The sequence below is a fragment of the Haliotis asinina genome, chromosome 6, assembly GCF_037392515.1.
Source record: "Haliotis asinina isolate JCU_RB_2024 chromosome 6, JCU_Hal_asi_v2, whole genome shotgun sequence".
NCBI lineage: Eukaryota > Metazoa > Mollusca > Gastropoda > Lepetellida > Haliotidae > Haliotis > Haliotis asinina.
In genome coordinates, this window is record NC_090285.1 from 61163653 (window position 1) to 61186762 (window position 23110).

General features: G+C 42.7%; 2 protein-coding genes and 1 pseudogene across 2 annotated transcripts in view; 1 reads left to right on the forward strand and 2 right to left on the reverse strand.

Annotated features, from left to right (window-relative positions):
- The window catches only part of LOC137287988 (mycolipanoate synthase-like), a 35663-nt gene that overhangs the window by 5813 nt on the left and 6740 nt on the right, over positions 1–23110 (forward strand). Inside the window, exons 2-6 of the mRNA XM_067820351.1 lie at positions 18248–18471; positions 18657–18817; positions 19491–19694; positions 20586–20767; positions 20903–21077. Coding sequence (XP_067676452.1) covers positions 18269–18471; positions 18657–18817; positions 19491–19694; positions 20586–20767; positions 20903–21077 — 925 coding nt within the window. The 5' untranslated portion in view covers positions 18248–18268. The remainder of the gene's footprint in view (positions 1–18247; positions 18472–18656; positions 18818–19490; positions 19695–20585; positions 20768–20902; positions 21078–23110) is intronic.
- LOC137287986 (uncharacterized) lies at positions 6165–6980 on the reverse strand. Its single transcript, XM_067820350.1, has one exon. It carries the CDS (start codon positions 6978–6980, stop codon positions 6165–6167), a length of 816 nt encoding a protein of 271 aa, XP_067676451.1.
- On the reverse strand, positions 8887–11144 carry LOC137287987 (uncharacterized; annotated as a pseudogene).

The following is a 23110-nucleotide window of genomic DNA, read 5'->3' on the forward strand; positions in this document are numbered from 1 at the left end:
GTGTATATTGTTTGGTAGGACGATCTTGGTGAGTGATATCGTGTCTTCCAGGGTCACGGTGACTCCCTGCCGACTGGTGTGGGAGTCGGCACCCACCCGCATGTACATGGTACAAATGTTAAACTGATGTTGTTCGGGCCACTGGGGTTTGATTCCTTTCATGGTTTCTAACTTCGTCCTGCGATGGTTCCCCTAGGTAGACTTGAATGAGAAGCATGGAATTTGCAGGTAAATCTTCCAAGATTTTAATCACTCAGCCGATTAAAATCGGCGGCATGTAACACCAACTGCAATGCCACGTCGTCCTTACCAGGCTTACTAGATAGCATGTGTGACGCCATCCCCGAGACTGGGCTGATGATTACACCACGCTTCTGCGCTGGTATGTAAGCCAAGAGCAGGGTTCCATTCTTCACGACTTTGTTTAGGTAGTTGTGTTTGTTTTCTTTGAACACGTAGGGGGGAACTGAGAGTATTGTTGAGAAACCAATCAACTTGAGCTAGAAACAACACCCATTTGTCGCTGTCAGTGAAGACGAGTGAATGTGGTATATTTTTGGTGATGGCCGTTGGGTTGCTCGAATCATCTTTTAAGTCGAGCAGTTTGCCCCCGAACGATGGGTATACCGATGTGGAACAGGTCAAAACCTAGTGTTGAGAGCCTAGGCATCGACTATATCACTTAGGTTTCTACCACTACCACCAATGATGGGGACTTCAACGCGTTTGTAAATGTTGTTGTTAAACTGCAAGGCATACAATTTACCATCTACTCCGGGGTCGCTGAATCCGAGTGTGTCCCCGCGGTCGGAGATCCCAACATTGACGCATTTTCCGGGGCCTTGTGTGCTGGTCATTCTATGTGCAGTGTCATGCTAAGGTAATCTATATTCACAGGATTATGTTTATATCTAAAACCGATATTACCAACTCAGGGATGGTGCCCCGGGTTAACTTCTTGTACTGCCATGGTGAAAACGACTTCGTTCTGCCGCCATTGTACTTTTCCATTTTTACAAACAAGGGCCAGGTGATGATGGGAAAATGTTTATGCTGGGTACATCGAAAGCATGCAGAGCAGCCACGAGATGATTCTACCAAGGATGCCGATCAGGGCTTTGGCGGCCTTACCCGCAAGTTTAGCCAGGGCTTCCCCGAGGGATCTGAGATGTTGTTTTTATCCAGCTTTTAACATCAACCTCGTCGGGAGGGATTGGTGTAGACCCTACGGTAGCCCCTGTCAGGGGCAAGACCAGGGTCGATATGATGAAACCAAATGCCGTCAGAACGCTGAGGATGGTGATCCCTAGAATTCGGATCCCGTTGGTCAATGTGGTGTCTTCATTCAGGACTCGATTGATGGTTTCCTGCACATGGCTGATCTGAGATTGAAGATTTTTCTCGGAACGAGGAAGCGGCTTCCAAATGGTCCTGTCTCCTTTCTTCCAAGTAGCGCAATCTTTCTTCGATGACGGTTATCAGATCGTCGTCGCCTTTATTTTCTCATGAGCGATTCCCTCACTGATTTCGTTTAGCTTCCCATGTTGTTTACAAGTGCTCCACGAAAGGTTTGCAATGCATTGTCTAACCCTTGCAGTTCTCAGACTGGGATTTGAATCTGGATAAGGTTTGTTCCAGTACGTGGCCAATATTTCCTCGAGGTTGTCTGATGCCTCTTTAGCACGTTGGGATCTATCATCTTCAGCGATGAGTTGAACCGTGATGTTTTGTAGCTCTTAGATGGCCTTCGGAGGAAGCTTAGGGCATGCACCACCATAATCTACCATGTTAAATTCCTCACAGATTAAGTCGGGGCCATGGCGACTGGAGATTGTCAACAAAGCAGCAGTTTTCTCTTGCGTTTGTTCACGAGATCGACCTCTGGGTGAGCTTTCAGTTTCAGCGTGCCATTCTCATCGATCTCAAATTTGGAATAACTTTGGTACTTCAGATCAACGTAATTTGTGTCACGTTTTAAACCATCATAATAATTGTTGACGTTTTGTTTGAGCTCAAGGGCGTGTCACCGCCAAACGAGGTCTCCTGATCGGAGACGGGGTACTTTCATCCCCCAAATCATCCATATCAAAACCGTCTTCGGCCATTATCTGTATTAAACTTTTATATTTTATCTATATAACAAATGTATGGAAGAGGGTTAGATCCTTTCAAAATGGCTAAGAGAGCCTCTAGGTGCCAAAGCCATGCCACAGTCGGTGACCATAGCCAACAACCAGAGTAAGATAGACTAGAACCAAACGCTACTGGTTTGATTCCTCAATGTCATCATACCTTGGACGGTTCGACTGGAGTTCACATCACATTGGCTTCTAGCAATGACAAACGCGAAACCATGTATAATATAGGTCGTGCCATCGACAAGAAAACCACCATTAAAATCAGCGGCAATGAGGTGTTGAGCATAGCAAGGGTGAACGCGATAATAACGCATGCCAAGGATTCTGGTCGAAATCGACCAGGTTGTGCATTGGACCAGGTTGTGCATTCAAAAGTGGTCTATACGCTGGTAGGGGGACCAAAGGGCCTGACAAAAGCTTTATTTGTGATCTCGTACCACCATTGTCTGTACTACTCGGCGTGAAACTAAACGCACACACTCACTCACTCTTTCTAAAGGTGAACAAATACTCACATTAAAGACGTCAAAGTGGCAGTAGGAACTGGGTCGCAACCTGTCGGACATTCGTCTCTGAACATGAGGACGATGATCATTTCAAATTTTAATCAGAAGCATAATTCCATGTTGTGATCTCCGTGTGGCATCTCCGTGTGGCATCTCTGTGTGGCAGGATTTGTTTACTTCGATACACTGTCGAACATTTCGCTTGGCAATCTCAGCTGTACGACACAAACGCCTAGCTGGTTTCACGACTTTGATCCCCATAGTGCAGCTGGAATTTCTCTGTTTGACCCGCATAACCACTGTGTTTTGACGAATGCCTTCTTGAGGTCCCGATTGCCAATTACACACACTGCGTTCCATCTGTCACAGCTCTGTTATCAGTCCCCTGGTCATCGATGTGGTGTTATGTGCAGCTGCGCAGTGAACGTTGTGCGAGGATCACAGGCTTCTACTCCTAACACGACTGTGTGATAGTTGTTGAATATTCCAAGTCCCATCTCGTAATGATCGATACACTTATGATAATGCACATAAAAGGACATTTTGACATATTTACCCCAAAGCTATTTTGCAAGTTTTAAAACGGAAAATACGGACTAAGCTACACACAAAAAGTCAAAAGTTGTTATTCATAAACTTGCATGTTTTCTTATTCCCTTATCAGCTTCGAGAATGCCAGTCATGCAGTTGCCGTGTATGGTATTGTCCAAGAGCGGTCGTCGTGGTCGCTCTCGGGTGGTAGTTTAGGATGGTGGACAAGAGTAACGGTGGACAAAAGTCAGCAGTAGAGATGAAGACAGCAGCAGCCATATTTTATTATTGTTTGGTTGACTGATGGTCGAAATGGTATACACAGTGGTAAACACGTGACAGAACGCACATCGGGACTGAGTGGCCAATGATCCCGATGTGGAGACCCGCTCTGTCACTCACACACATTCAGAAGTCCGACGGCGATTCTTCATCGTCGACGTAGTCGTAGGTGGGGCGACGGCCTTGGCCGACACCCCGACTAGACGCACAATCCGTCCACTTCTGTCGATGATCTAGTCTCCATGGTTGGTCTTGCTGGTTGGTCTCGCTGGATGGTCTCGCTGGATGGTCTGTCGACTGACCATATCAGTCAGGTTTTTATACACAGGGCCATTACGCCACATTGTGCAAGGTCACTGGCCCATGCACATGTACATACGTAAGATTCGCCGACGTAGGGAGGTGTTAATTGACATGTATTGATAGCGTTTGAGAATTAAGGGTCCTGCCCGGAGGGGGGTTTATGATAAAAGGGGATACACCGAATGTTTGCCGAATACATTACATAGACAAAGGGGATAGAATTTCGGTGCACTTTGGACTTATATTGAAAGAAATAGATTGTTTGAATAAATGAAGTTTTAAGGAAACTTATTGAAATGATTTAGTCTATGACAACACCCCTGAACGTCGTGGAGCTTTTGTCCTCAAAAGCACCTTTAGAAAATAATGACAATATTGGATGTACAAGTATACGGTAAACTGCATGAAACGTTGACGCGTTGACAATATCTGGTAGAGGCATTGATCATAAGTCACATAATCGTAATGGCATTAGATAAGATATACAGGAACGTCAAAGTAATATATGAATCGAATTGTCAACATTAGTCAGGCGAAACATAACAATAACAATACTGGACGTTTATACACAAAATACAGATGAGCGGAGATTCCAGCTCGTACAAAAACACAGGTGAGCGGCTATCCAGCTCGTACAAATAAAACATTGGACCTTTCCACCGAGCGGCAAACTCCTGCTCGCGGTCGCCCATACAGTCGGAATAACTGACTGATAAGTACACGTATGACTTACAGGAACAAAAACAGAATGTGCGTAATGCGTCGTCGTTTGCATTTGAATGTAATATTTTCATGACAACAGTAAGATCTTTGAAATTGGGAGTCTTATATTGGTGAGCCTAGACTCGACAAGGCTAGCAGATGTAGATGTGATCTGCACTAAAAGTAGAATTGGCATGAGAAAAAAAATAAACCTAACCAACTTCAAAAGTCTAAACCGGTAATGAAAAATTAATTCAAGTGAAATTGGTTCAAAGATATTTTAGCGAATTGTATATTGTGTGCCAGTTATCATAGAAAGTATTATGCACAAAGATACCAAATTTTCGCCAGTATCATAACTAAGCACAAAACACGTTGGCAAAACGAAGAAGTAGGATGTAGACTGGATAAACAGTCTCCATCAAATAAGCTTGGAGAGACATACTTATTATACTTCTACGACTGCTATTACCACATATAAAGATTTAGACGTTTTCATGAAGAGTAATTACAGTATTGCATAGCTCGCTATAAGCTATTGTCCATAGTGATAGTTATAGAGGAACAAATAGTTAGAAAAATCCTTGAAACCGGGAGTCTGATTTGAGTGGGACGACTCGGAACCCGCAGATAGCGTTGATCTGCATTAAATGTGTACATGCAAAGGATATGTAGTAAAGTAAGAGCCTAACCGACTTCAAAAACTTAATCTAATAAAGATGTACGCCTCATAACATCACATACAGATAGCAATACGTACTCAGTAAATGAAAAGGGGACATATATAAACACATGAACATGAGCGCTTGGAGAGGATTCCACATACCTTGCATGAACAAGAATGTCCGAGAGAAACGTATAAACACATAAGTTTTGAGAACGTTCGAACAAGAGTTCACATACACTGTCACACGAGCACGACGTGAAGCACTTGATGAAGAATCTTGAGTATTGTTATGATCTTGAAGGATGACGTTGATAGTTGTTGTATTCACACATGGACTTTGCTAGGTCTTGTTGTTTTCGGTGATTTTGTGAAGGCTGGTGGTTATGGACTGCTGTCTCGTTGATGATAGTCAGGTCGGCTGTCTGTCTGATGTCTTCGTTCTTCCGCCAACATGGCGCCCGACGTTGACGCTGCTCTTGTCAACCACCATTTCTAAACTGTTGCTTTGCTGCGAGTTAGGGTAGGGGAATCGTGCGTGAGTCACAGCTGATGGATGCACCTGTATCAACAAGAGCTGGGGTCTTCACTTGCCTCACCCTTGTCAGAACAGTGTTCTTGAGCCATAGAGTTCTTGTGCCTGACCTCAGAGCCCCGAGAATCAGGCGCGAGTCCCTATTGTGTAGATGTCTTATTCTGTGAATAATAAGCACTGAGGCAAACGCTAACATGGTGTCCTAACTTATTGCAATAAGTACATACTGTGTTGAAGTGTGGGCATGCATAACGACTTGAGCAATACATACCACAGCCATGGCATTTCTGGTGGAGGTGAGGTGGTACCGGAAGTCGTGGTCGCCGTGGATACTGTGCCTGAGGGGGCTGGTACTGTTGATGTTGAACTGCAGGTCGATGCACTTGTGTGGGCATGTTCACTGGATGAGCAGACATCGGTGGTGGTGGCTGATTGGGAGGTGGTAGTTGCTGAGGCTGCAGCTGTGGAGGCTGTCTTCGCCTCTGCACCAGAGGTCCGTTGCTTTAAAAGTCTTGTTGTCCAGTAGCTGATGCGACCACGGTATCCTGCAGAGGTGTGGGCGTTGCCTTGGTTATCAAGGTAGCAACCAAGTTGGTGAGCTGGTCCACCTTTGCTGCAATATTGACATCAACTGGGTTAGCTGACAAGGACTTTTCAGCCAATGTTGCTTGATGTCGTACTTCCTGTAAGGTGGTAGGTTCTTTATTGTAAACAATCTGTCGTATTTCACAATGAAGACCATTTACTGCTATTGCCACGACAACGGAAGTAGGGAGGTTGAGGTGTGTCGTAGCAGCTTGAACCCTGGTAACATAGCTACTGACAGTCTCGTTAGCAGCCTGGGCAATCTGCAGCACACTCACGTCAAACGCAGCTTGAGAGGAAAAGCGTTGGTCAAATGACGCCTTTATGCGAGTCAGGTTATTCCTATCTCCATCAGGTAGTTCACGATACCACAATTTTGCCTCTCCTTCAAGATAAAATGGTAAGAGTTGGCATTTCCGTTCATCATTGAAGGAGTAAAAGTTTGAAAAGTTTAGAAAGTCCTGCCACCAACTCTGGCCATTTGCTGTTCCGGAGAACTCCTCGAGTTTCACATGTGGCATAGTGGCCATAATTGGGTTACCAGATGAAGTTGTTACTGCCGACGTAGCAGCAGGTGTCGTCGAAGATGCTGCAGTCGTGGAGATGACAGCAGGAGACACAAGGATGGGTGACGGCTGTGACACCGAAACGGGACTGAGCAGGCTGGTCAGCAAGGACCTTGGCTCTTGGCCTCTCAGCTTCTGTCTGTAATTATTGGGTGTTGCGCCGGTCATCTAGGATTTCCTCCACCATTTATAATAACCTTGACCTTATAGTAACCTTTTTAGGGTTTATATGTGGCCTAGGATAATTATAATACCTAGAATTGTTGTCGGGGAATTAGCTTGGGCCCGCACACCTTCAAAATAACCAAGAGAAGCATCAATTAGTGGCCAACCTTTATTCGGTGCATTTCATGAGTCATCACATAATAAAACATTAGCAAAACTTGTACAAATAATACATATGAAAGCCATGTGAATTAACGATTACACAAACCTTACTGACAAAATACCTTACAATAAACAATCGCAAGGATTACACGGAGGTTAAGCCAGCGCAGCTGACAAATAAGCATAGAGACTGATGAGGTAACGTTTTAGTAAGATAAGTAATACATGTGTTGTCAATAACTAAAATAATCTTCTGTTTGTGGAGGTCGTAAATGACAGGGAACACAACTTAAAGGGCGCAATATAAATACACAAATAATATACACGTCAGTGTGCTAGTTGAATCATATGACCACATTTTTACATCTAGACTATCGTGGGATACAAACGATCATATGTCGAACATCATGTTATTGAAAGTATTCAACGTATATATAATTAGAGCTTAACAATACTGAAATCGTAGCAATATTGAGCAGCAGAATGCAACACCAAGGCTTATGCGCGCTCCCTACTTTTGCGTGTACAGTATAGTTACGTCATGTAATATATTTGAATTAAACGCACACAATAACCATTTAGAAATACATTCACTGGTATACATTTGATTGTAAACACGCAATAAAATATACAAGACGTGCACAATGATTTCTCTGCTTCCACGAGCCCGATTATAGGTAAATCTGATTTACTAAAGTTAGATTATGCCTGACGCTACTAAATTATACTGTAAGCTATTTGACGTAGACTACATATTTAGGGTGGTGCTACATGGTCTTACCTAACTAAAATATTCCCTGGTGTACTTAGCCTATACTGCATAGTTTAATTGACAGTATATCGTATAAACTAACAGTATGGAACGCAACAGAAAACAGAAAACAAGAACTTAATTTAGGAACATACATTGAATGAAATGAACATGGCTTACCTTCAAAATAACCAAGAGAAGCGTCAATTAGTGGCCAGACTTTATTCGGTGCATTTCATGAGTGAAGTACCCCGAATAAAGGCCGTTATATATACCACCGATGCTCTCAGAGTTAGTGATATGGACGCACGTTCAACTGAGTAATCCTTAAACAATACTAACAAATGTTACTAATCTACACTGCTGCCTATCTGAATTTTGAGATTACCAGCGTAGCTTCAAAGACTTGAGAATGCAGAAATGACTAAAATTATCTAACAGTTTTCTCGGCGAGTGTGTTATCATAGCGTAATCTTTACCTTTTCTCTCTGGACATGTATTCTTAACGATTAGGACATAACGCTTATCAAGAAACTTAGTAATTAAGACGAGCGCATATCTCACTAACGGATTAATATACTTGGAACGGACCATACCTGTAATCTTAAAGCTTAACACACAATGCTAATTATCTTATAACCTGGAAAGTGGAGATCACCAATAACAGATACAGCGTTCAGTATTCTCGTTTTTGAGTAAAAATATACAAACTGGGTTGTTTAGTTCTATTCTATAAACTCAGATATATGTATGTAAGACCGAGGAAAATATGGCGTATTTTAGAACTATGATATACCCCTGGGCGTCGTGGAGCTTTTGTCCTCAAAAGCTTTTATGTTGAGAACAGTATACATCATACAAAAATAAGATTATGTGAAAGAAAGACATGAATGCAAGACATCAAATCACATCAAACATAAGATATCTAAATGACTACACAATACAAAAATACACTATGTAATGTATTGCTCAAATGCAATGCCCACACAATATTGCCTACGACATGTCTGTCTGACCAAGGACCTGATAGAAACTGTTGTGGACTTGAAGAATGTATGCACTGAAAGGCTGTGATAAAATCTTACGAAGATGACGACGATTAAAGAAGGATATTCTTATGTTGTTGGGGATGACAATGGAAGTTGTAGTCAGGTTGTTTGTAATGGTGAATCCTGGCCAATCAACAGATAGAGTAGGGAAGAAATAACCTGAGATACGAAGGTTGTCAATGGTGTAAGGTGGCTGAATGTTCCAATAAGAAGGGCAAAGAGTCAAAGATATGACTGGGACGGTAACACAATCTGGACCTGTAGTGAGTTCTAGCCAGAGACCATTCTGAGAAGCGGATCCTCGGCGACAGAGAGGAGCAAGACAGAAGCAATGGCTACAGTGAGCAATCCTAAAAGAATAGACACGTGATAGTCAGCTAGGTCCCGTAGCACAAGGTCAGATGCACCTTCACTAGGAGTGGTTGAAGCAATATAACTGAGATCTGGAGGCATCACAGCTTTGACAGGGGCAGCCCGGGTGACCAACATAAGGGCAGCAGTAAGTGAACGAATTTTAAAGAACATCCACAGAGCCAAAATAGATGTTATACCAGAGACAGTACTAGCACTAGTAGCAATGAGGAAATTTGTATTCAGCCATGTGGTTTTAACCGGAATTTTTCCATCAAGAAGGGGTTCAGTTATTGTTTGAAAAATAGTTTCATCTTTCTTGGCACTCTCTGCAACATGCTTCAGACTAAGATGTGCCTTGTGGTCGTTTGCCAAATATCGGACATCTCATGTGAATATATATTAAACTTTGGAATTGAAAAATTAAGGGCTTTCTGAAACGTTGTATCTCCGGCAATTGTTGAGAGTGCAGACGAATCAAAGAAGTGTTGAAGTAAAGCTAGATTGACAGGGAAAAGTTTAGAGATGTCCCTAGAGGAATTGTTACAAGATGAGAAGGCTGCTGGATAGGAAAATGCTTCAGTTGATAAAGAGCAGTAACAAGGGAGTTCCAGAACACAAAAGGAACAACCCGTAACCATTCGATGACTGCCATTACAAGCAAGCCTTAGAAAAGGAATCCTGTATATGAGAACATGAGAGTCTATCACTACTATCTATCACTAGTATCTGGGGTTTGGTAAGGTAACGAAAATTACAGAGAGCCTTTACAGAAGATTTGGTATTTTGAAACAAGGCAAGAGCACATGAAGGCATAGTTGTAGAATGGACAGCAATACAAAAGGGACACTGAAGCAATATGTCATTACCGAAGCAAGAGCCTATGATAGAACTGGAGAGCTCAACATAACTTTGATGGTCTTGTGAAATTGCAACAATATCTGGAATATCTAAAAGTTGTGTAGCATGAGAGGAAGTATCATTGATGGGTAAGGGTAGAGATATTATTTTGTATAGTTGATATGGCTGGATCATAGAGGACAATGGAAATTTTACTGAAATGTAAACATTGGACTTTGAACGGGTAAAGATGAATTTAGCATTAGCATAATAATAGTTGGGAGTCGTTTGCAGAATCTTGAAGGTTGGGTACTTTTGGGAGAGAAGATTTGAAATGTGGTGTACAGTCTGTTGTAGGATCTCAGGAGGAATGAGGAGTGGTGACAATTTATGCTTGGCTAAATCATGGATACTTAACTTTAGTTTCTCGAGTTGATGTTCTACAATATATGCTTGTTGAATCTGGTCAATTAAAAGTGATGTCATTGTTACAAGGGATGACTGAATGGACTGAACATTTTTCTCAAGGGCAAGGGCAGTAAATTGAATAGAGTCGTGGTTTGCTTTAACGCCTTTCACAGCATTTTTGAAGCGAATATCAACGACTTTCATGAATGATGACATATGAGCAGAGTGTTGTTTGAGGGTGTTTGCAAGACTAAGGTCATGTTTTGTGAGGGCATTAATGTGCTGAGCAAGTATGTTGACATCATTTGTAGTTGCTGTTCCAAATAATGTCTTAGACAAAGAACCAACAAAACTTAAAATTGCTCTTTTGGAGCGGGAGGAGGTAGAGCGACTGGTTTCAGGGATGAGCTTCATGATTTTTTGATGAGTTGCATTAAGTTGCGTAACACATTTGGTTTTGACAACATTTAAATGCATTTGAAACTGATTGAGGAGTGGACAAATTTTGTCACCCTGGTGACAGCCACTCATTGTGGGAATACTTGGAACTGCTGGAAGCTTGATTTCGTAGGTGTGGACCCAAAACTCTGTGGCAAAGTGAACTTTGGAGGTTGGCTGGTAGATGATTCCATAATTAAGTCGTTGAACTGGTCTTGAACACATGATAGGATGAGCGAAAACAGTCAGTAGCCAAAGTAACATCAGACTCCATGGAGACCCTTAGAGAAACGAAAGCAATGGAACCAATAAAACAACGATGACCTGGAGATGCAAAATGTCCTGCAGTAACATATGCAAATCCTAGCACTTATGAAACACAGAGACTACGTAACTGTTGAAAGGTTGGTCAAACATTATTTAAGGAACCAAATGAAATATCTTTAAGAGACTGAGGAGTGTGAGGCACCTCTTGAACTACTTGAAAAACCGAGGTTTGTGTTTGCGTGCACGTCCAGAATGTGTCTTGTGCTTGTGGAAGTGTTTGAGAAGATGGGAACTGAGGTTTGAAGCAGGCTCCCAGGTGGTTTTGGAATTTCCAGTCCATTTGACCTGGTAGTGTTTCCTACCCCTAATGATTTTGCAGCGAAGGATTGCATCAACGGGGAATGTTTGACTTTGATGGATGTCAACATCATATGTCTGAGAAGTAGAAGGGGTGGGTGGAGAATTAAGGATGTCATTTGATTGTGAGGATTCTGGAATTGTGTCATCTTCAGAGTCATCTGTTTGCTGCATAGCTGAGGATGGACATGTAGTCTCTTGCTCATCATTTGGAACTTTGGTATTGTGCTGATCTTCGGTTCGATCAGTGTAAGCTTTCAGCCTGTTAGCGTGAATGAGGGACTTGTGAACTTTGGCTGTGTGTGAATGTTGTAGCTTGAATGTGTGATTTGGACCCAAATCAATTATAGTGAAAGGACCTGCCCATTTGCTTGACAATTTGGAAGAGATGCCTTTTGGAACTGTAGGGTCAGTTAACAGGACCTTGTTCTTCTATCTCAAACGTTTCATGTCCTCTCCTCCCTTCACCACTCTCTCATCCTTGGCATGGACTTTTTGGAAGCTAACAGAGCCGCTGTCTGTCTATCTACTAAATGTCTTTACATTCATGGCGGTCTAATAACTGTTGCTTTGGTTGAATCAAATGCTGGTTTTGCTAGGTGTAAGCATCAAGTGGTTATTCCAGCCCAGCACCAGGTAGATGTTCCTGTTCTCATCTCTAGGAATAAAAGAGATGCTGTCCTTTTACTTGAACCTGCTCCTGAACTGTCTAAAACAAAACTTCAAGGTGCTAGGTGTCTTATAAGGGACTCCAAAAAGGGTGTGTACATGAGACTTCTGAACCCAACAGATAAAGATGTCCACTTAAACACTAAAAGAGTCCTTGCAACCACGTCAGAGATTGATAGTTCCTCTGTATCAGTTCTGTCAGACACACCTGACACTGACACTAGGTTCTCCACATCCAACATGCCTGCACAGGTCAATACATACTCCAGTCATTCATCTCACATACCCTCAGGGCCTACTCTCAACTCAGGTGGCGTACTCAGTCACCACTCAGGTAGTCTGTCCAACATGTCACATCAGTTCAATGCTTCTTTACCATATCACTCTACAGTCATCTCATCACCATCACTTAATTCACAGATAGGTCCTTCCAGTCACAGACCTTCTCAACCCCACACTCCAGTCACTCACAAAAACTTTGGACCCCCTCATGTCTCAACTCATCCACCCCCCCAACCAAAATTCACAACCAACAGCTGATATATCCTTTGATTTAAGTGAATCCGATCTTTCCGCAGAACAGAAACAAATTCTCTTATCCTTTTTAAATTCTCAAAGATCTGCCTTTGCCCAAAACTGGTCTGAACTAGGTACAACTCATTTGCATCAGCACAAAATAGAAACAGGTGATGCCAGACTAGTAAGACTTCCCTTCTATCGTCAAAGTGCTGAAATCAGGAAAGAATGTTCAAAACAAATAGATGAAATGTTGGAAGCCAACATTATCTCCCCAAGTTCATCTGAATGGCATTCTCCCGTGGTCATGGTACGCAAACGTGACAACAGCTATCGCTTTGCGGTCGACTACAGACGTTTGAATTCTGTCACCAAGCCCATTTTCTTCCCTCTCATTCGTTTTGAAGACGTCATAGATACGGTTGGTGAAAGTCAAGCAAAATTCTTTAGTGTTCTGGATTGTGCTAGTGGCTTCTGGCAGATTCCCCTCCATCCTGACACAAAACACAAATCGGCATTCATCACTCCTGATGGCATATTTGAGTGGAATCGTCTCCCTTTCGGCCTTAAAAATGCCCCAATGGCATTCCAAAGCACAATATCAGCAGCATTAAAAGAAATGAATTGGAAATACATTTTGATCTATGTGGATGATGTGATTGTATTTTCCAAAACTTTCTCTGAACATTTGACCCATTTGGAATGTGTGTTCCAAAAGATCAAACAGGCTGGACTTACTTTAAAAGCTAGTAAGTGTAAGTTTGCAGCCAAAGAAGTTCAATATTTAGGTCACATTTTTGACAAGGATGGAATAAAAGTAGATCAATCTAAAATTGAGGCGGTCAATAAAATTCCCAAACCAAAGAATGTTCATGACGTTAGACACTTTTTGGGTTTAGCCAGTTATTACAGAAAATTTGTCCAAAACTTCTCAGGAATTGCCTCACCACTTTATGATCTCCTCAAAAAGGATACACCCTTCATTTGGTCAGACAAAGCTGAACTGGCCTTCACTACACTTAAACAAAAACTTACATCATCTCCAGTTCTTGCTTATCCAGATTCCTCTCGTCCATTCATTCTCACCACTGATGCATCAAATACCTCCATTGGGTACATTCTAGGTCAAAAGGACTCCATGGGACGTGAACATGTCATATGTTATGGTGGCAGATCTTTACATCCGGCAGAAAGAAAATGGGGTGTCACACACTTAGAATGCTTAGCAGTTGTAGAAGGAATTAAACACTTTAGAGTATATTTGGCATCAAAGAAATTTCAGGTGTACACAGATCACAAAGCTTTGACATGGCTTCATAAATTCAAAGAAGATTCTGGACGTCTTGGCAGATGGTCACTTGTGCTACAAGGTTATGATTTTGAAGTTATACACTGGTCAGGAAAGTCAAATGCAAATGCTGATGCCATTTCTCGTACTCAGTATCCTGAACCCCAAACTCTTCCAGTTACTGATGACATACCATCCCCTCCCCTGCCCTCATGTTAATACCAATGTTGCAGCAATAACAGACCCTTCATCCTGTATTGCTAAGCCCAAAGTGCACCAGACTACCCACTTACAAACAGCCAAAGCACACACTACTAATGAGTGCCAGCAGAGGCTTTCAGCCTCCTCTGCACCATCCACCTCTGTCACAAACATCACAGCACATTCTGCTTCGCTTGTTGACGATTCTGTCTCCCTAGCTGTTGATTTTGTGTATGTCAATGAACCACAAATTGCTGGTCCGTTTGTTTCTGCAGTTTCATCTGAGTTAGATGTAGAGCAACTGGATGTAAAACAATACAATTACCCGGATTCTCCACCATCTGTCCAAGAGCGGTCGTCGTGGTCGCTCTCGGGTGGTAGTTTAGGATGGTGGACAAGAGTAACGGTGGACAAAAGTCAGCGGTAGAGATGAAGACAGCAGCAGCCATATTTTATTATTGTTTGGTTGACTGATGGTCGAAATGGTATACACAGTGGTAAACACGTGACAGAACGCACATCGGGACTGAGTGGCCAATGATCCCGATGTGGAGACCCGCTCTGTCACTCACACACATTCAGAAGTCCGACGGCGATTCTTCATCATCGACGTAGTCGTAGGTGGGGCGACGGCCTTGGCCGACACCCCGACTAGACGCACAATCCGTCCACTTCTGTCGATGATCTAGTCTCCATGGTTGGTCTTGCTGGTTGGTCTCGCTGGATGGTCCCGCTGGATGGTCTCACTGGATGGTCTGTCGACTGACCATATCAGTCAGGTTTTTATACACAGGGCCATTACGCCACATTGTGCAAGGTCACTGGCCCATGCACATGTACATACGTAAGATTCGCCGACGTAGGGAGGTGTTAATTGACATGTATTGATAGCGTTTGAGAATTAAGGGTCCTGCCCGGAGGGGGGTTTATGATAAAAGGGGATACACCGAATGTTTGCCGAATACATTACATAGACAAAGGGGATAGAATTTCGGTGCACTTTGGACTTATATTGAATGAAATAGATTGTTTGAATAAATGAAGTTTTAAGGAAACTTATTGAAATGATTTAGTCTATGACAGTATACCCCCTACAAACATTTAGAGAGAGTGTGTGAGTTTAGCCTATCATGGAGGCGGTATGTAAATAATCGAGTCTGGACCAGACAATCAAGTGATCAATAACATGAGTATCGATCTGCGCAATTGGGAATCGATGACTCTTGCGACAAGCATGGGTTGCTGGAGGCCTATTCTACCTCAGATCTTAGAAACAATAATGTGTCCATCTATATACTAGGCACAAAAAATAAGGGAACCCCTTGATTTTGTGAAACACGTTAGGTTTAATCAGTACAACTGTACAGTTTGTATGGCAGGTATAGTCAATAGCGAGTGTGTCCACTATGAGAAGCAATACAGGCATATTGCAGGCATACCGGACACCAACCGTCGGATTGTCGCCCTTGGAATCAATCGCCACTCTTGTTGCAGTGCTCTACCTTTGGCTTCAAGATTGGCGGGTGCAGGGTCCCTGAGACGCACTCTACGCCTTAACACATCCCATAAATTTTCGATTTGGGGCAGATCTGGGGATTTAGCTGGAGAGGGTAATGTTGTAACATCTTGTTGCTGCAAGAACACGAGCGCTGTGAGCGCGTGCATTATCGTCCTGAAACACAAAGTTTCGACCTGCCCTGTGGGCCATGGGAACAATATGTGGTTGTAAAATCTCGTCCACATACCGCTGGCCTGTCAGATTACCCGGATCAATAACCAAATCGGTCCTTGTATTGAATGAAATCTCCCTCCAGACCATGACAGAGACGGCTCCATACGAATCGTGTTCCTGTACTGTGGCTCTCGCAAAACGCTCTCCTTGCCGTCGTCACTAACGTGATCGATCATCCGTGAAGCGCAAACAAAAGCGGGATTCATCACTGAACATCACATTTGGCCATTGCCTGTAACCCCACTTCTGGCGTTGATGAGTCCACTGATTACGTAGACGTCATGGTTATGCCTTTGAACAGACGCCTTGACTTTGCTTCGGAGCCTATTTCTTACAGTAGAATTTGATGTGTATCCGTGAAGCGCTGAAGAATTACTACTTCAAATCTGTGGCAGTGACAAAAACCGATTCCTCAAAGCTATAGTTCTGTGGAAGGTGTCTTGTTAGTGGGTGGTTTAGGGCGTCTTCCTCTACCAGTCCTCATTTTAACGTCCCTTGTCTGACAATAAAGGTTGATGAGACGTGAAATAACGATTTTGGACTTTCTGAAGAACCGGACAACAGCATTCTGTGATTGTGCACGCTCTAGCATTCCAGTGGCCTGCCATTTCTGTTCCTTTGTCAGGTACTGTCGAGGGGACATTTTCACAAGTGATAGAGGTTCAGGTTTACCGTCAATTTTATCGCCTCCAATGCATGTGCGGTTGCCTGCTCGTGTATCATGTACAGGGAGCATGGTGCTACTTGTAATGTCAGTCGGAAGTGGATTCAAACATGAGTTCGAATGCAATCAGCACGCAACTTTTATGTATCAATCCTTCTACTATAAGTTCAAATCGGGGGTTCCCTTATTTCTTATGACACGTATATAGCGTCAAATTCCTCACTATGTAATCACATAGCGCTACAATCAATGGCACAGCACAGTTATTACCCTGATAGATAACTCAAACTGCCTATTAGGCGCTGGAAAGGTTTAGTTTCATGACTTAATCCACCGGGTACCCATGTTGCTGCTGGGTATACAACTTTTAACAAACTGGCCCGAGGTGAGACCACATGTACTATGTGCTTCGCTGTGGGTCAGGACTAAAGTCCTATTAACTCTCAGGAGTCAAGCTGCCAAGCACGGTCACCTATCCAAACACTCTTCGTGTTGAACTGATGTTGTGAACCCCCATATTGGCCTCTCCGATAGCCAGAGCGTTTTTTGTTTGTACAAGTTTGGGTTTAGTGTTCTTATATTTTTGTTGAGACATTACGACATGCTTGGACATGTTGAGATATTTTTTGTATTTAAAATATAATCATCTCCATGTGCAACTTCTTATATATTTAGTATCGCCTATATCTTGTGCAGCAAACCAAACGAAGCCCAAGCCATAAAGAAATAGCAATGTTGACCACATTGGGCATTTTCTGTGGGCCGTTAACAGTGGCATTAAGACATTGAAATGGAAATCTTTCTGGTGCATTTGAAGCCAGTCCTTCATACATGAAGTATCTTACGTAACTCTGCTACATTCTCCAAAGGCCAAAACAGACTGTCCTCTACACAAAGTTTTGGTGGACAATATCAAACTTACGCATTACTTCCAATTAAAGACTTAACCGTTCATTGAGCTTTAATGACTTGCTCAGATAAACTCTAGTCCTATCAGTTTTGTGGGTAACGGTTAACCCTAAATAGTCATATGCCTACTTTTACCATTATTAAACCTTTTTCATCTTTAATACCCTAATGACGAGAGTATGGATATAATACGCCTGGCTTCAACATAAGTTTAAGTAAACTGCTAGCCAGGATCACGCCATGAGGAAACAACATTGACTTAACATTTAGTGTCCCCCCTGAGACACATAGAACGTCTTCAGCCTTTTCTTTTAAAGATATTTCGGTTTCATTTATAAATGCCTGGTGCCGGATGTTTCGAGGGTAGCAGTATAGATTTAAGAACATGAACAGCTGAGGATTAAATTAGAGAGAAGCACTATAGACTTATTTACATAGATAGTCGAGGATTAAATTTATTTCAGTGGATGTACTTTTTTAAAGACTTCATATATCCTAACCACTCCATGTCACACATTTCCACTATGTCAAATTGAATTCGAAATAATCCCGGTGAACCGTGTATGAATATTACAGTACTACCATTCCTTTGGAACCTCTGTTGTTGCTTGTTACAATATGCTTATTTGCTCTTCACAGAAACAATGTGAATTCTATTTTTTTTTCAGCTGGAAATTTTTATATGAGCAATGGCTGATGAAATGGCCATTGTTGGTATTGGGTGCCGGTTTCCCGGTGCCAGTTGCCTGGAGGAATATTGGGATGTGCTCGTAAAGGGAGAGAACCATGTGGTTGAGATCCCCCATGAGAGGTGGAACAAGGATGCCTTCTTGGACACTGATGTCAATGCTGTAGGGAAAAGCTATTCTATGAAAGCGGGGCTAATGAAGAAGTGAGTACAGAAGTATTATATGTCAGTCAATCACAAAACGCTTGCATAAATTACTTAAGAGAGAATGTTAGTAATCCAATGTAAAGCAATGCCCAGGTTAAGGTTTGCACGAATTTGTACTTAGCATAAACCCACTGTTCGGTACAAATATGCAAATAATATAGAACTGATATATGATTCTTCAGCTTCGATCACTTCGACAACAAACTTTTTAAAATCAACGAAGCCGAGGCTGCCCAGATGGACCCCCAGCAACGGCAGGTGTTGGAGTGCACGTACATGGCGTTGGAGGACGCCGGCATGACCAGACAACAAATCGCAGGACAGAAAGTGGGAGTCTACATAGGTTCGTTGGTACCAAAGATATCGGAATTGACCCTTGAAGGTCCCGGGGTAGGATAGGCCTTAGCAACCCATGCTTGCTATATAAGGCGGATGTGCTTGTTGTAAGAGGCGACTAACGAGATCGGGTGGTCAGGCTCTCTGACTTGGTTGAGACATGTCATCGGTTCCCAATTGCGCAGATCGATGTTCATGTTGTTGATAACTGAATTGTCTGGTCCAGACTCTATTATTTACAGACCGCCGCCATATAGCTGGAATATTGCTGAGTGCGGCGTAAAACTAAACTCATCCTCACCCTCACATCGGAATTTAATCAGAATCGAATTAGGGAAGGATAAGCCTTTGAGTGAAGTCATGAATTTGATTGGATTCGTTATCACCACTCTGCAGTAAATGCCATGAATACATTGTCACATTTTCCCATATCTCTATATATAACATTGAAAAGTAGTGCATAATGGATTTACAAGATTGATAAAATGCAAATGATGAAGCCAGGAGGAAACGTATGATGAAGAGATATCAAGGGAAGATGTGACAATATATTCCATTCCTTTGTAAATATCACATCTGTATGGATATATGTTACTTTTTATCATATCCATTGCGCATTGGATAGTAGTATGCTCGCAAAGTGGAATACCTCCTCCTATATATAGTTATTACTATTAAAGGTTCCATGGCGGTGGACTATCAGGATTATATCTCTACCAAGTCACAAGACGTCACCAACCACACTGTGACAGGCCAGGCCAGGGCTATAATATCTAACAGGGTGTCCTACGTTTACAACCTAACAGGACCTTCAATGACCATAGACACAGCGTGTTCCTCATCCCTTGTGGCCCTACATCAGGCAGGACTAGCACTTAAAGCAGGTGGGTAAAGATTCACATGACTAGCATTCAGACAAGATGTGAATAGTAGATAATCAAAGCTGATCAGGAGGCGAGTGAAGCATCATGGGTACTCTGCGCAGCTTGGTATAGAATATCATGAGTATATCAAGCAGTGTAGTGATATAACGAGTGGAGGTCAAAACGTTTTGAGAACGTGATATAGAATTGACAGAGTAGGTTGTTCATGTAAGACTCCCTTCAGTTCAATACACTTTACCCAATTGTGCTGCAATGCCCTGGTAATAGATGTCTTTTGATTGGTCAATGAACCAAGCTTCTATCGTAGCTTCGAGTTCATCATTGGCAAATGACTTCAAATTTCGAAACAGGATATAATCAGTACATTTCAGGTCGTGTATGTACTCGTGGATTGTGCCCTCTAATGTGAGGACATGAACTGTATTCAGTGTTAGAGATCTCCATGAGAAGAGTTAGGTATCTCTCTTCCAGTTATCACAATATAAATACTTATAAATATAACAATATAAATAGGTTTAGATAGTTCTCAAAACCTTTTGACCTCCCCTCATTTATGGCATTGCACGAACCACCACTCGACGATACACTAAACTATATGAGAGAAGGTAGTCGAACTATTTCAGTTATTCAAAAAGAACAAATCCGACACATATGTTACCATATATCTCAACATGAGATAGGTTATGTGATATCCAGTCCCCCATGTGAGGGAAATAATCTGTCAACATGTTATGAGCTGATTTCATTTATCCACCTTCACATTTATTAAGGATTTCGACATTAAAACGCTGACCTGTGTTCATCACTAGTCTCATATCCTTTGTTGCCCGTCAAGAGCATATGTATATATGTGTTTCTTTCTGAATCTTTGTCTATATCAACAACTTTCAGGTGACTGTTCTATGGCAATATGTGGAGGGGTGAACCTGACAATTCACCCAGGATATTTTATTAAGTTAAGCAAAGCTCAGATGTTGTCTCCCACTGGACAGTGCCACGCTTTTTCAGCAAACGCTGATGGTTACACCAGAGGAGAGGGATGTGGGATTGTCATAGTCAAACTCTTAAGTCAGGTATGACACTTTTATAAACATTCCAGATTAATAACCTACATGTGGCTGTAACTGATCTGAACCAAACCATGAAACCACCATATAAAGCAACAATCCTCAATTTAAAGCATTTATCCCTTTAATTATGTATTTCAGGCTTTGCATGATGGTGACAATATTTGGGGAACTATTGTCACAGGGTTGAATCAAGATGGTCGCCAGGTTACGCCCATCACAGCACCATCAGGGAAACAACAGCAGGAACTGCTCAGTGAAATATACACACGGCACGGAATCGACCCGACTGAAGTAGACTATATTGAAGCTCATGGTACGTATGCATAAAGCGTTTCAAAGAAAGGCGGTTTGTATGTCTCAGCCTAATTGAGTAGTTGCAGGATTTTTTAGTCTGTTCTCGAAGCATGGGGCACTAGGGAATACCAAGGTTATAATTGGCCTTCAGTTATTTACGAGTTAGAATGGCGGGGTCACTGATTTGGCTCATTTCCCTGTATCCCAGATACATGCATGATGCCAATCACTTAATTAGACCACTGTGATACTGCTAGCATATTGTTGATGGTGGGGGTTAAACTGACTTGATAAAAGCAACCAGTAGTTCCATCATATACTGAACATCATTGAAAACGCACCACCTGTAAATTTTGAAATAAGGCAATAGAATCTTTTGGAAATGGAAAATTAATGGCGGGAATTTTGATAATAACACACTAGATCGTAAATAACGCTCTACAGTACAAAACGGATCGTTCGAACACATCATCGAACACATCACATGAAAACAACAAAATTCATGCACATCACACACGAAGGGCACAAATTGCATGCAGAAAGCATGCTGTTCAGGGGTATAAATGACCTTCGGCACAAAACCGTTCTCATTTTCGCAGTACTTTCGTAAGTAAAGTTTTTTCGCCATGCCAAGATTGTCACCAGAGGAACGAGAACAGGCCTTGGGTATGTTGCAGGTCGGCGCTTCAAGCAGAAACATTGCACGACGATTTGGGTGTCATCATTCGACCATTCTGAGGCTTGCTAACAGAGACCAACAAACAGGAACCAGCAGGGACCGGCAACGCCCAGGTCAGGCACGTGTTACCACCCCTCGTCAAGATCGAGACATTGTACGGCGCCATATTCGGGATCGAACCTTGCCCGCTGCCAGAACCGCCAACGCTGTCCAGGGTCGACGTGGTTTGATCAGCGCTTCCACCGTCCGACGCCGTCTCCGTGCGGCAGGGTTACGTTGTCGACGCCCTTACGTTGGACCCATCCTGACTGACAGGCATCGCCGTGAACGCCGACAATGGGCTGAACAGCATCGTGTGTGGTTGTTGCGACGTTGGCATGGTGTGGTGTTCTCCGACGAGTCGCGTTTTCACTTGCGAAATGCTGACGGGCGTCTACGGGTATGGCGTCGACGGGGTGAACGTTATCATCAGGATTGTGTTGTGCAAACCGATCGGTGGGGTGGAGGCAGCATTATGGTGTGGGGAGGGATACGTTATCACCACAGAACCGCTCTGATTGTTTGTCGTGGCAGAGTGAATGCCGTTTACTACCGTGACAACATTCTTCAGAACAACGTCGTTCCCTTCTTTCACCAGCATCAAGATCTGCACACATTTCAACATGACAATGCACGAGCCCACACTGCACGTGTTTCGATACAGTATCTGGCTAACAACAACATTCCTCTACTTCATTGGCCTGCATTGTCACCAGATTTGTCACCCATCGAACACTTGTGGGATTACATCGGCCAACGCCTCGCACGTCGTCCGCAGATCAACAACCTTGGGGAACTCGACAATGCCTTGCAGCAAGAGTGGAATGCAGTGCCTCAGGACTTTATTCAGAGACTTATCCGTTCAATGAGGAGACGTTGCACAGCTTGTGTTGCTGCTAACGGGGGTCATACACGCTACTGACTTTCCATTTTGACCCCATCTTTATTTCATTGTCAGCTGCATTAAATCTTCACTGTTTTGCTTGATTGGTTTTTGCTTCTTTTCTTTATCAAACATTGGTCTACACAAATATGTAAAATTTACATAGATTGCTCACTTCTGCTCTTAGAAATCCACAATTTTAGGGGTGGTGCGTTTTCAATGATGTTCAGTATATTAACCAACCAAATCTGTTCCGACACTACAGGCCACGTTTGTCTTGGGGCTCGTCAAGGAGGCAAAAAGATATACTTATGCATAATGGATGTCACACAAATCTTGCATGCTTCAAGGCAGTGACTCCAAATATACCTTGTGTGTCAAACAAAGAAGATTTTGGATTTCCCCAAGAACCATCAGGACGGCTCCAATGGTTTGATCGTTTCTTATTCAA